We start from the raw sequence: 14070 nt of genomic DNA, 5'->3' as shown, positions 1-14070 counted from the left end.
TACTGCCACCATCCATAAGAAGTTAAGACATTTTTTTACTGTTAAAAATATAATTCCACTTTGACATTATGGGGTTTCATGTGTAGATCAGTGACAAAAAATATATAAATTGAATGAATTTTAAATTTGGGATGTAACAACAAAATGTGGAAAAATTCAAAGGGTGTGAATACTTTCTGAAGGCACTGTATCATAGAAAGCAAGTACTTATTCCATTTGAAAATGTCAATGGATGCATTTGCTCCATTGTTTGCCTTTTTATTTGGAGTCCCACTTTATAATCTCCCGCTCTTTATGCACATTTGGTGATTTTCCATTGAGCTTGCTTTTTTGTCCAGGACTAGGCTTAATCTATGTCCGGGAAACTGGTCCATACAGTATGGGATTAATCAGGTCATTCTTTGTTATAAAGATTCAGCCCAGACAACCGTCTGCTAGCAGTGGGCTCTGTGGACAACGCGGTGGACTTCTACGACCTTACTCTGGGTCCTTCACTCAACCGTATTGGCTACTGCAAGGACATTGCTGGCTTTGTCGTCCAGATGGACTTTTCGGCTGACAGCAAGTACATCGAGGTAAGACTGGATAATATTTTCATGCTTAAATCTTTGTAGAGGAAAAATACAGACTTAGTTGATGAAATGGAAAGAGCACTCCTCAATCAATGTTTCTGTGCACTGGGACCCCTCACATTAGTTGTTATAAACTGAGAGGTGGCTCTTGGCAAATTACTATTTGTAGTCTGTTCAACCTTTCTTTCCTATCATCTGAGATTCCTAAAGATTGGAAAGCGGCCATGGTCATCCCCCTCTTCAAAGGGAGAGACACTCTAGACCCAAACTGTTACAGACCTATATCCATCCTGCCCTGCCTTTCTAAAGTCTTCGAAAGCCAAGTGAACAAACAGATCACCGACCATCTCAAATCCCACCGTACCTTCTCCACTATGCAATCTGGTTTCCGAGCTGGTCACGGGTGTACCTCAGCCACGCTCAAGGTCCTAAATGATATCATAACCACCATCGATAAAAAACAGTACTGTGCAGCCGTCTTCATCGACCTGGCCAAGGCTTTTGACTCTGTCAATCACCGTATTCTTATCGGCAGACTCAACAGCCTTGGTTTCTCTAATGACTGCCTCGCCTGGTTCCCTAACTACTTCTCAGAGTTCAGTGTGTCAAATCGGAGGAGCTGTTTTCCGGACTTCTGGTAGTCTCTATGGGGGTGTCACAGGGTTCAATTCTCGGGCCAACTCTTTTCTCTGTATATATCAAAGATGTGGCTCTTGCTGCGGGTGATTCTTTGATCCACCTCTACACAGACGACACCATACTGTATACATCTGGCCCTTCTTTGGACACTGTGTTAACAAACCTCCAAACAAGCTTCGATGCCATACAACACTCCTTCCGTGACCTCCAACTGCTCTTAAAATGCTAGTAAAACTAAATGCATACTCTTCAACCGATCGCTGCCCACACCCGCCCTTCCGACTAGCATCACTACTCTGGACGGTTCTGACTTAGGTATTTATAGTTGTCCACATATTCTAGGTGTCTGGCTAGACTAAACTCTCCTTCAAGACTCACATTAAGCATCTAGAATCGGCTTCCTACTTCACAACAAAGCCTCCTTCACTCATGCTGCTAAACATACCCTTGTAAAACGGACTATCCTGCCTATCCTTGACTTCGGCAATGTAATTGACAAAATAGCCTCCAACACTCTACTCAGCAAATTGGATGCAGTCTATCACAGTGCCATCCGTTTTGTCACCAAAGCCCCATATACTACCCACCATTGCGGGTAGTATGCTCTCGTTGGCTGGTCCTCACTACATATTCGCCGCCAAACCCACTGGCTCCAGGTCATCTATAAGTCTTTGCTAGCATAGCAACACCCACCCGTAGCACGTGCTCCAGCAGGTATATTTCACTGGTCATCCCCAAAGCCAACACCCCCTTTGGCCGCCTTTCCTTCCAGTTCTCTGCTGTCAATGACTGGAACGAATTAAAAAAAAATCACTGAAGTTGGAGACTTATATCTCCCTCACTAACTTCAAGCATCGGCTGTTAGAGCAGCTTACCGATCGCTGCAGCTGTACACAGCCCATCTATAAATAGCCCATCCAACCTACTACCTACCTCATCCCCATATTTGTTTTTTCTGCTCTTTTGCACACCAGTATTTCTACTTGCACATCCTCATCTGCACATCTGTCACTCCACTGTTAATTGCTAAATTGTAATTACTTCGCCACTATGGCCTATTTATTGCCTTACCTCCTTACTACATTTGCACACACTGTATACAGATGTTCTATTGTGTTATTGACTGTACGTTTGTTTATCCCATGTGTAACTCTGAGTGGTTGTTTTTGTTGCACTGCTTTGCTTCATCTTGGCCAGGTCGCAGTTGTAATTGAGAACTTGTTCTCAACTGGCCTACCTGGTTAAATAAAGGTGAAATAAAAAATAAAATGAAACATGTACAGTGCCTTTGGAAAGTATTCAGAACCCTTGACTTTTTCCACATTTAGTTACGTTACAGCCTTATTCTAATTATTATTATTTTTTTTTAATCGTCAGCAATCTACACCCAATACCCCAAAATGACAAAGCGAAAAAGGTTTAGAAATTATGCAAATCTATTTACAAATAAAAAAATGATACTTTACATAAGTATTCAGACCCTTTGCTATAAGACTCAAAATTGAGCTCAGTTGCATCCTGTTTCCATTGATCATCCTTGAGATGTTTCTACAACTTCATTGGAGTCCACCTGTGCTAAATTCAATTGATTGGACATGATTTGGAAAGGCACACACCTGTCTATATAATGTCCCACAGTTGACAGTGCATATCAGAGTGAAAGCCAAGCCATGAGATCGAAGGAATTGTCTGTAGAGCTCTGAGACATTATTGTGTTGAGGCACAGATCTGGGGAAGGGTACCACATTTTTATTTTTAACCTTATTTTACCAGGTAAGTTGCCTGGTAGTTACATTCTTGTCCCATCGCAGCAACTCCCCTACGGACTCGGGACAGACGAAGGTGGAGAGCCATGCGTCCTCCGAAACACTACCCTGTCAAGCCGCACTGCTTCTTGACACACTGCTCGCTTAACCTGGAAGCCAGCTGCAAGTCCGATTGTGGGCGCCCGGCCTGCCACAAGGAGTCGCTAGAGCGCAATGGGACAAGGAAATCCCAGCCGGTCAAACCCTCCCCTAACCCGGAAGACGCTAGGCCAATTGTGCGCCGCCTCGTGGGTCTCCCGGTCACGGCCGCTGTGCCACTCGGGAGGCCCCAGGTCCCCAAGTTTGGAACCACTAAGACTCTTCCTAGAGCTGGCTGCCTGGCCAAACTGAGCAATCAGGAGAAGAGCCTTGGTCAGAGAGGTGACCAAGAACCCAATGGTCAATCTGACAGAGCTCCAGTTCCTCTGTGGAGATGGGACAACCTTCCAGAAGGACAACCATCTCTGCAGCACTCCACCAACCAGGCCTTTATGGTAGTGGCCAGATGTAAGCCAATCCTCAGTAAAATGCACATGACAGCCCGCTTGGAGTTTGCCAAAAGTCACCTAAAGGACTCGGACTGTGAAACAAGATTCTCTGGTCTGATGAAACCAAGATTGAATTTTTTTGACCTGAATGCCAAGCGTCACATCTGGAGGAACCCTGGCACCATCCCTACTGTGAAGCATGGTGGTGGCAGCATCCTGCTATGGGGATGTTTTTCAGCTGCAGGAACGGGGAGACTAGTCAGGATTGAGGCAAAGATGAACAGAGCAAAGTACAGAGAGATCTTTGATGAAAACCTGCCAGAGTGATCAGGACCTCAGACCTGATCACGACCCTAAGCACACAGCCAAGACAGCGCAGCAGTGGCCCAGCCAGAGCCCGGACTTCAACCTGATTAAACATCTCTGGAGAGACCTGAAAATATTTGTGCAGCGACACTCCCTATCCAACCTGACAGAGCTTGAGAGGATCTGCAGAGAAGAATGGGAGAAACTCTCCAAACACAGGTGTGCCAAGCTTGTAGCATCATACCCAAGAAGACTCGAGGCTGGAATCGCTGCCAAAGGTGCTTCAACAAAGTACTCAGTAAAGGGTCTCAATTTTATATATTTTTTTATAACTTGGCAAAAATTTTAAAAACCTGTTTTTGCTTTGTCATTTATGAGGTATTGTGTGTAGATTGATGGAAAAAAACAAGTTAATCAATTTTAGAATAAGGCTGTAACGTAACAAAATCTGGGGAAAAAAATCAGGGAGTCTGTACCCTTTCAGAATGCACTGTACCTAGCATGTGGTAATAAATGTTTAACTCACCTGAAAAGTTAAGTTATCCATTCAACAGCTTTATTATGTTATCTGGCAAGTTATTAAAGAGGCAATCTGTGTTTCAAACAACAATAAAGCAGTAACCCGCCACTTTCTTAGTAAACAGCGGAAGGATGGGGCTTGAGAAATGTAACCACTCTCAAATTCATAGACGGAGCTATGGATGCAAGGATGGGCCATCTAGGAGATCAAAACGATAGCTAAAGCCTTTACTGTGTTTCATTACAATTACATTGTTTACCAACAGTGGAGTGAAACAAGCTTATATTTTGGGTTGTGTTGGAGTAAGACTGTTGAACTAAGCTCATGAGACATTTATATTCTTCAAGAATCAATGGCTGGACATCATTCATTTTTAAGTCCCAAAATGGATGTGTCAATTCCAGATTGCCCCTTTTAACTGGTTTAATTTCATTATTAATGAAAAAGTTATATTACTGAAAGTTATTACATTAACCTGTGTTATTACGTTATCCATTGTTACAACCCCTCTTCATCTCACCGTAGCAGAATTGCGTGGGATGTCATTACAGGTATCCACAGGTACGTACAGTCGGCAGGTCCATGAGGTTCCATCAGGAAAGATGGTAGCTGAGCAATCTGTTATTGAAAGGATCACTTGGGCCACCTGGACAAGGTAAGACGCTTCAAGAACTAAAACAGGTATATTACAGTTGTAATCTGTTCATATTTATGTTCTAAAACAGCTTGCACAGAACGTTCCTGTAACATTCCCTAAAGGTTCTCATTTGGTGATTTGAAAAATTACTTTTCCACAATGTTCAGGGAACTAAAAATGTGTTCTTCAGACTGGCGCCAGGATACAATGACTACGGGGCAGTTGAAATCGGCGTTGGGGCACCATTTTTTTAGGTCCTTGCATTGAAATGATTGAATTCTGCTTATATCACGCTATACAACAATAAAATTCAGTTCAAATGCTTTTGACCAAGAAGTGACAGGTTGGTGCGAAAATCTCTTCGGCGCTTTATCAGCACCATGTACAGCACCCTACAAACTAAAGCAAGATTTGATAAAAAAAAAAAAAAATGCAACATTGTTTTCTTACCTTTTCTGAAGAGCCACAGTGTCCTTAAAAACAGCCTATAACTAATTACAAAAACACTTCATTGTGTTTCGAAATGTAGCATATGAAAAACTTTATAGCCTATTGTTTTTTACTTTCCTAAAACAATAATTGTCCACCTCATGGTTCAGCTGTCATAGATTTTAGCACTAAATACATCAGGGCATTGCATACATCGGGCCTATTGGCGAAAGTGTTAATATTGAAAAAGAGAATGGCCTCTCCGGTGGCACAGCGGTCTAAGGGGTTCGATCCCAGGCTAGGTCACAACCGGCCGTGACCGGGAGTCCCTTAGGGCGTTGCACAATTGGCCCAGCGTTGTCCGGGTTAGGGGAGGGTTTGGCCGGGGGGGGGCATTGCACAATTGGCCCAGCGTTGTCCGGGTTAGGGGAGGGTTTGGCCCGGGGGGGGGGGGGGGCGTTGCACAATTGGCGGAGGGTTTGGCCAGGAGGGCGTTGCACAATTGGCCCAGCGTTTTCCGGGTTAGGGGAAGGTTTGGCCGGGGGGGGGCTTTACTTGGCTCATCGTGCTCTAGTGACTCCTTGTGGCAGGCCGGGTGCCTGCAGGCTGACTTCCGGTCATCAGCTGAATGGTATTTCCTCTGATACATGGGTGTAGCTGGCTTCCAGGTTAAGGGAGCGGGTGTTAAGAAGCACGGCTTGGGGGGTCATGTTTCAGGGGACGCATGACTAGACCTTCGCCTCTCCCGAGCTTGTTGAGGAGTTGCAGCGAAGAGACAAGATCGTAATTGGATATCACGAAATTGGGGAGAAAAAAAGGGGTAAAAATTACACAAAGAGAATCAGAGGGAGTGGGGGAGGCGGCGGCATGCTACGACACCGACATTAATTTCTTATTCTTGTCTGCTATACAGATATAGGCTTACAGAAGGAGGCTAATTCGTACATTTTCTATTCAAATAAGCATTATATTGTTCGATTATAGCAGCAACTCTGGTAGGCCTAAAACATTAATCCACACCTCAGTTCAGCTGTCGGTCATTTAAAGAGCCTGTGCTCACTGCCTTCGTACCATATGCCTGCAGTATATTAGGCTAATAGCCACACCAAACCTTCGCAAAAGTTTCTAAACTTTATAAGAGTAATATCAAAAGTAATTCAAGCCATTGTTTCTAGGGAAAGACAAGCAGGATATTATATTGCAGCAAACCCAACATTACAGTTGGAACTTAATTTGGCCAAAGAAAAGGGCTCAACAGAATGAAAAAAAACTACTTGTGAACTAGTTTAAATCTTCACAAAAGTTTTGAACAGGCTATATTTGTAACGGCTGTCGTAGAGAGGGTACCAAAGCGCAACGTGTTGAGTGCTCATGATGAAATGTATTTTAACTCAGAACACTAAAGACAAAATAACGGCCAACAGTTCTGTCATGCACAGAAGACTAAACAGAAGACAACTACCCACAAACACAGGTGGAAAAAAACCCTACTTAAGTATGATCTCCAATTAGAGACAACGAGCACAGTCCAAAAAACAACATAGAAATAGAAAAACTAGAACCTAAACATAGATATACAAAACATAGAAAAACACAAAACACCCCCTGTCACGCCCTGACCTACTCTACCATAGAAAATAACATCTTACTATGGTCAGGACGTGACAATATTGCAGCAATTACCAAGAAAGGCTAGTGTCTAACGTACCCAACAAATGACAGAAATAGGCTAATGATATTTATTTTATGACAGGCCTACATAAATCTTCAACTAAATACAGCGCACTCAATTAAATAGACAGATCAAACTTAATTTAACAAAATAAAACCAAACACATTTTGCATATAAAAAAAACTGGTTTGGATTAATAAATAGGCCTACAATAATAACAATGATATACAATAATGATAAAACGTTTATAAATACGAAAAAATGTATAAATTAATGTTCCAAAATTGCATCCTACCGGAATAGCGAGTCCACTACAATATTAAAACTCTTGTAGCAGGGCTCCAGACTAACAATTTCCCCTAGTTTTTCAACTGGTGGCACCAGCCCATGATTTGGTCGCACCAATTTATTTTCAGGCAAAACGCATTAGAAAAACTTAGTACGCTTATCATCTTATAAAGTAATACACAGTGATTTACAAAAAAAATTTAATAGACTGCTGAGATGGCATTGAAAAAATACGTTATTTCATAATTTTGTGATGTTTTGATTCAAAATATTTTAATGTGCAACCTAATCCAGTAATTGTCATGCATTTTGGGTAGACAATTATGCTTTTGATGTTATATTATTACTTTTAAAATAGTGTTCCTGAATTTTCATATTTTAGGGGGGTTCAGTAAAAATGAATTTGCATGCATCTTTATGTACTCAAATATCATAGCCTTATTTATTTGGGGCCAATTCACCACCTGAGTATGAAAACTCAAAACACATGAGCTTGATAACTAAACTCTAAAGATAATACCACTCATAGTAGCCATGTATTTATCTAACAGTACATTTAATGTCTCAATAAACTTTGCAGTTGTAGCCTACTGTCCAATGAGACCTATGGTCGCAGTCTGGAGCCCTGCTTTTGTAGGCTTTTCACTATAGGCATAATCTCTAAATGTTGTTTAATTTCAACGAAAAAGGCCTCCTTTCTCTCTCTCCTCAGCACCAGGGCATCCCCGGCCAACTTGGCTGGCTACAATTGTATTTATCGGCTTTTCATTTATTTTGTCGGCCAAAAAGACAGCATTTACCAGCTAACGGAAACCCTGCTCCCCAGTGGCTTTCTAAAGCCCGCCTACACACACTGCAGCGTGCTCTGTTCATTGTGCTGACACAGCGCAGCGGAGATACAGATTTTGCGGCAACCTGTCACTCAATCATTTGAAGTGTTTTGCTATTTTTATATGGGGACATCGAACTTAAACTGATGGGGCACAAATTTCAACTGAGGGGGTAAAGCCCCCTTTTGCCCCCTCGTGGAGCCGGGTATGGGTTTCTTGCTAGCTGCTTGACACTCTAAAATTGAAACTTTTCTACTGCTGTATTTTATTAGTCTGTCATCATGGACTGTTAACATTTAGCTGACCAGCGCACATGAGTTTTGGTTTTGGGTCTGATATGTATTATATAATGATTTGTGCCCAAAGTCATTATCAGTTAAGTACACTGATGATACACATTATTCCATTTGATGACTCAACTTCGATCATTATAATAAATATATAATGACAGTATTCAACATGTACAGACCACACCCAATATTATGCCATATATTTTTTTCAATTAACGTTACGTTTTTACAGTAAACAACCACTCTGCTTGCTTTCACAGTGTACTAGGAGATGAGGTGCTGGGGGTGTGGCCGCGAAATGCTGAAAAAGCTGACGTCAATTGTGCTTGCGTCTCTCATGCCGGCCTCAATGTAGTTACCGGGGATGACTTTGGCCTCGTCAAGCTATTTGACTTTCCATGCATAGAAAAATTTGTAAGCATTTTCCGCGTGACTACCAATGTACACCCATTTTATTGATATTATAAAATAAACCCCATAGTCTTAGACTTGAGAATGTGAATTTGTATATTTTCTGCAGTTGAATTACTAATTATTCTACTTATAATAATATAACTATTAAACATCTATCTTTTCATAGGCCAAACACAAGCGCTACTTCGGCCACTCGGCTCATGTGACAAATATTCGTTTCTCCTACGATGACAAATATGTGATCAGTGCAGGCGGCAATGACTGCAGGTAAGTAAAATAAAAAATAATTATATGTATGAAACCATTGTTCCCTGAGGGAGGGGAATGAGACAACTTTAAGTATGAGATATCCCACAGATGTCAGATGTAACAAAAAGTTTCCCAAGGGATATATAACGAGCAATGAGGACAGGGCTATACTAGTGGAACTATCTGGGTAGTGTTCAATAGGTACCAATTTTCTGTTGCAAAACTTCCCTAACGAACTCGACCCTGGTGTTATGTTCCATTCCCCTCCTTCAGGGAACCAATATTACACACTAAAATGGATGGCTTAACTATTTACGCCGATTGAACCGAATAAAAGGAATGTAATATAAAATTATGTGATTCAAAAATAATTATTACTAATATTACTTTTGTTTCTCGCACACAGTTTGTTTGTATGGAAATGCCTGTGATTAAGTGTCACCAATTCTCACTGGATCTCTTCAGATGCAAAGAAAGGATCCGGATGCCTCAATCTGAGCTGCTGCATGCCTGAAATGCTGCATTTACACATTTGTGAACTAATAATGACCTTGACCAATGCAAATTAGCTCTAACCTGGAATCAAGAAAACAACATTCTATTGTGATAGAACATACAGTTCTCTAAACGTTGACTGATTGATTGTCATCTGGTGGTACATGGCAATGTCTCAGGGGATACAGTACTTAATATGTTATGAATATAATTCAGTTTGTGAATTCCCGTATTACACTTGAAGTTTTGGGAATTATGAATTGTGATTGTGACAATTGATTTATTTGTTTGTGCAAATAAGTATACGGTATTGATAATGATAATAATTAGTGTAAACACTTTTTATTACAGAGACAAATCTCAGTGATACAGAGAAAGTTTCAGAAATGCGATGAGAATCTATTTCATCGACAGTGTGATATTTTGGAAATGAAAAATATAGGTTACAAGTATACTGTAAAACATATTAGGCGTATTCACTGAGAGTAATGTAAGGCACAACATTCAAGAGGACATATTTCAGAGGGTCAAATGGTGTTGTACCACCCTAATTTTTGTTCAACTTTTTTTCCCATGCTTAACACATGAAATGGCAAGAACCATGGTCAAGTCAATTTGTTATACAAACACGCTCTTCAGCCATTAATGCATGATGTTTAAGTGCCTTTAACAAATTATTCTCAAATGATCACTTGACATTTTTTATACAGTTCTGGTGCTATAGAACATGTAGTCATAGGGCTTTTATAAAGTTAGTCGTATTGATATGTTATGTATGTTTTTTTTCTTATTATTCTTGTACATTGACCAAAACCTATTATACTCTTACTTGCAGCTTTTCCTCTTAAAATATATCCAAATGCATGGAACTCAGGAGCCATACAAGGCATTAAAGGGGAACTTTAACTAAAAGTCATGACTTGACATTGTGCCCCCTAAAGATACCATTAAGTGGCCATTCCTGCCAATTAACATGTTCCTATATCCATGGTGAATTGTCCAAAATAACCATACCATTTTAAATAAACAGCATTTAATCCAACTATCATTTTTAGTTGAAATACCCTTTTTAGTACTGTGATAAAGTTTATTGTACAATTTTCAATGTGCACTTTGTTTTTGTTATTGTATCGACTTTGGCCGGGATTCAATATAAGGTGTGTTATAGAGCAACACACTCTTTAGCCGACATCGGCAGCGTTTACCATGAATGCGCTCTCCGCAAATGACTGGGACGTTGCCTTAAAAGATGCATTGTCGGCTGCACTGCTCTATAATGCGCATTGGATTGAATGCCATCCTTTATTTCCTAAGAATATGTTTAGTATGCAATATGCCAATCAGAAAAGCAGTCAGTGGGCCTCAATCTTCACATGGACAGAAATGTTGTGTATTTGCTGTTTAGAAAACTAATTTGTAAAACCCATGCTTATCAAACATGCATAAATACCTTAATCTATTTGAAGGGAGAATGTGAGTCAAGGACAAGCATCATTGAAAAACAGCAAGTGAATAATTTTTGGATTATGAGATGACAAGTTTATTTTATTAAATACATATTTGAATTATTACTGTCCAAATGCATACATGGTACTGTAAGTAGTTAGGAACTTAAATGTTGTCATTTATTTTGGTCTACTTAATAACGAGTTCTAGTTCTCTGAAAAGGCCATTGCGGAAAAAACACGTGTCCTAAAAACACATTTTCATGTGATCAGATGTGAAAATGTGATCATGTGACGTGTTCCAAAAACACAAATTTTCACATGAGAAATGTCACATATCTATCTACATGTGAAGTCGTGTTTTTCTGTAAGGGGGGTATTTGTGTGCACCAAAAAACTAACTGAGCGTAAAAATGTTTCTGGAAACTGTGAAATGTTCGTGAAACAATATACATTATTAGCCTAAACACAAATTTGTGCTGCACTCGATTGATAAATGAGACCCACTGTGTGAAAATGACTATGGGATCCAACCTTTTCTGCTTTTCTGCTTACCTTCATTTTTATGTCCATGCCATTCTTGCTGACATACACACTGGCCTGACACAACTTTGAGCTGTGTCGTGTTCATGAGGAAACACCGCTATGCAACGGAAAACAAACAATTGTTTTTTATTGGACCAGTGCAGGTAGTCCCTCCAAGTTTCAGTCGGCTTTCTTCAGTTTGTTGCTGAATGAACACAACCCTGATGTTCTTTTGGCCATAGAATTGATTAGAAAATGATTTGGCTATCAATGTGATATTGTCGTGCGTGTGTGTGTGTGTGTTTTAGATTGACTTTGGTACAGTTGTCTGCATTGTAGAGCATAGTTTTTGTAATATGTCCAGGTTATTCAATATTTAAATAGTAATGTAAAAAGCATGAATTTATTCAGACATTCCAAATCTATGTGGTGACCAGTAATACATTTATGACAAAAGTATGTTTTCAAAATGAAATAGAACAAGTAAGTGATGGGGGGTGTAGTGCGCCAAGAAGTCCCCCCAAAGTGGTTTATTTTCATAGAACTGCGCAACCAAATAGTCTGTTTTGTTTACACCTGTACAATGTCTACTGGCCATGGATACTTGCCATCATCTGAAGTTGCTACCCACCAGGCAGAATTTGATTGAGTCAACATAGTTTCTTCATTACTCAACCTACATCAACATGTCTAGTTGGTTAAATTTTCTAATTCATTCATTTGTTTTTGTCTCATTGAAACACACATTTATCTTGTACCAAAACCGTATGTTGAACAGACATGTTTGCCTGGCAGGTAGCTTTACTTGCCAACTGATTAACAATCATTCATCCAGTTTTGTCTAAGGGCTGGATTCAATCCATGTTGTGGAAGTATCACGGAAGATCTGCGTTAAAATGTAAAGGTAATTTCTGATTGAGCTGACATATGCAGCGCTTACCATGAATGCAGCCTCCACGTACACGGCAACATTGCCTTTAAATTTCAATCAAGCTATAACTCAGATCTTCTGCGTTACGGATTGAATCTAGCCCTAACTTGGTTTTGGAAACAGAAGGTCAAACAAACACGGGGGAGTGTTTGACAGGTGTTGCCACTTGTCATTCCATCACTGTAACTAGAGGCGTCATGCAGGCACCCCAAAATTCTGAGGGGCACAAAGTACGTGAGGATGGCTGGAGGGTGGAGAATTTGAGAAGTTGAAGAATGTTGTATTTTTCAAACACCTGAAACAGCTTTTTCCTGCAAACCAAAGCCATTATCATTATGCTTAATTCTTAATTGCATATCTAAGCATACCTCTTGAGTAGTCTGTATCCTCCTGACTGGTGGTTATTTTTTTTAAAGAAAACTAAATATACTTCTCTGCATAAATCTGGGTAAAAGATTGAAAGAAATGTGAGTCTTATTCAGTACATTTAGAAATTGCTTGCTTTTCTAATGTCGACCAACCTTGCCAGGAGGCATGCCAGCTAAGATAGTTAGACAAGCTAGCTATTCTAACTTGATTGATAGCCCGAAATGGTTAGGTTCCCAATCTCATAACCATCTGGGCTAGCTAAAGCCAACTTCATAAAATTGCTAGGTGGCTGGTAGCATTACAGAGAAACAACAACTACAAAAAATAAACATTCTTTTGTATTATTTATATATATTTTTTTCAATCTGAGGGCATGACGCCTCTGAGTCTAACAAACTGTTATCTAAAACACATCCACTCCCAATTGACTGAATCAAGTATTCATCAAAGCCATGGTGATTATGTCAATGTATGTAAAAAAAAAAAACAATGGTTTAAAAAGTGAATTAAATGAGGTACTGAGTGATTATCTTTGTCTTTCTATTCGTCTTTGTCTTCCAATTACTGTAATTGTCTACCCATATTATTTTTCAGACAGCTACATACAAAAGTCTTTCTAAGACTTCACCTTTTTAGGGTGAATGAAAATAAGTTACAATACAATTGCTGTTTAGTGTTATTACAACAGTCCTATGCCATTCTTTGTGAGACTGCTTAAAGGTCCTGTTAGCAGTTGATGTTATTCTTAAATAACACAGAACCCAAAGCAAATCAGGGAGAGAAAAATATATTTATTTGAGGACAAATTATAGATGTTATGCTGAGAAGTAGATGTTCAGTCTTCCCTGTCCTCAGTTTTTCTCCAAAGAACAAACCAACAGGATGTAATTTATAACCCCACCCCCCCCACCATAGCCTGTGGTTGACCAAACAGAAGTCCTTGCAGTACAACTGGGCCAATGGCCAAATAACAAGTATCCTGCTCCAGACTCAATGTACAGACCGATGACTGACATTCCACAGATCATAAACAGATGTTGAACTGAAAATCAACTATTTTCATTAATAATTCCCTATTGATCGTTAGTACTCTCTCATCTTCTTTTACTGTTTTGACCTCTCATCCTCTGCATTGTGTATTTATCTTCAAAATATTCTTGTAGTCC

At 39.9% G+C, this 14070-nt stretch overlaps 1 protein-coding gene across 3 annotated transcripts in view; it reads left to right on the top strand.

The window, feature by feature from the left end:
- Nucleotides 1–13431, top strand: part of LOC106565000 (echinoderm microtubule-associated protein-like 6) — a 73026-nt gene extending 59595 nt beyond the window's left edge. For all 3 annotated transcript variants that reach the window (XM_045691320.1, XM_045691319.1, XM_045691318.1), the window contains 5 exons: nucleotides 413–575; nucleotides 4882–4985; nucleotides 8737–8890; nucleotides 9057–9157; nucleotides 9546–13431. In XM_045691320.1, the coding sequence (XP_045547276.1) occupies nucleotides 413–575; nucleotides 4882–4985; nucleotides 8737–8890; nucleotides 9057–9157; nucleotides 9546–9570 (547 nt within the window). In that variant the 3' untranslated portion in view covers nucleotides 9571–13431. The remainder of the gene's footprint in view (nucleotides 1–412; nucleotides 576–4881; nucleotides 4986–8736; nucleotides 8891–9056; nucleotides 9158–9545) is intronic.
- Nucleotides 13432–14070: the final 639 nt, after the last annotated feature.

This window comes from Salmo salar, chromosome ssa12 (genome assembly GCF_905237065.1).
Source record: "Salmo salar chromosome ssa12, Ssal_v3.1, whole genome shotgun sequence".
Lineage (NCBI taxonomy): Eukaryota > Metazoa > Chordata > Actinopteri > Salmoniformes > Salmonidae > Salmo > Salmo salar.
Note: the sequence above shows the minus strand (reverse complement) of the source record. Positions and strands in the feature narration are given on the sequence as shown.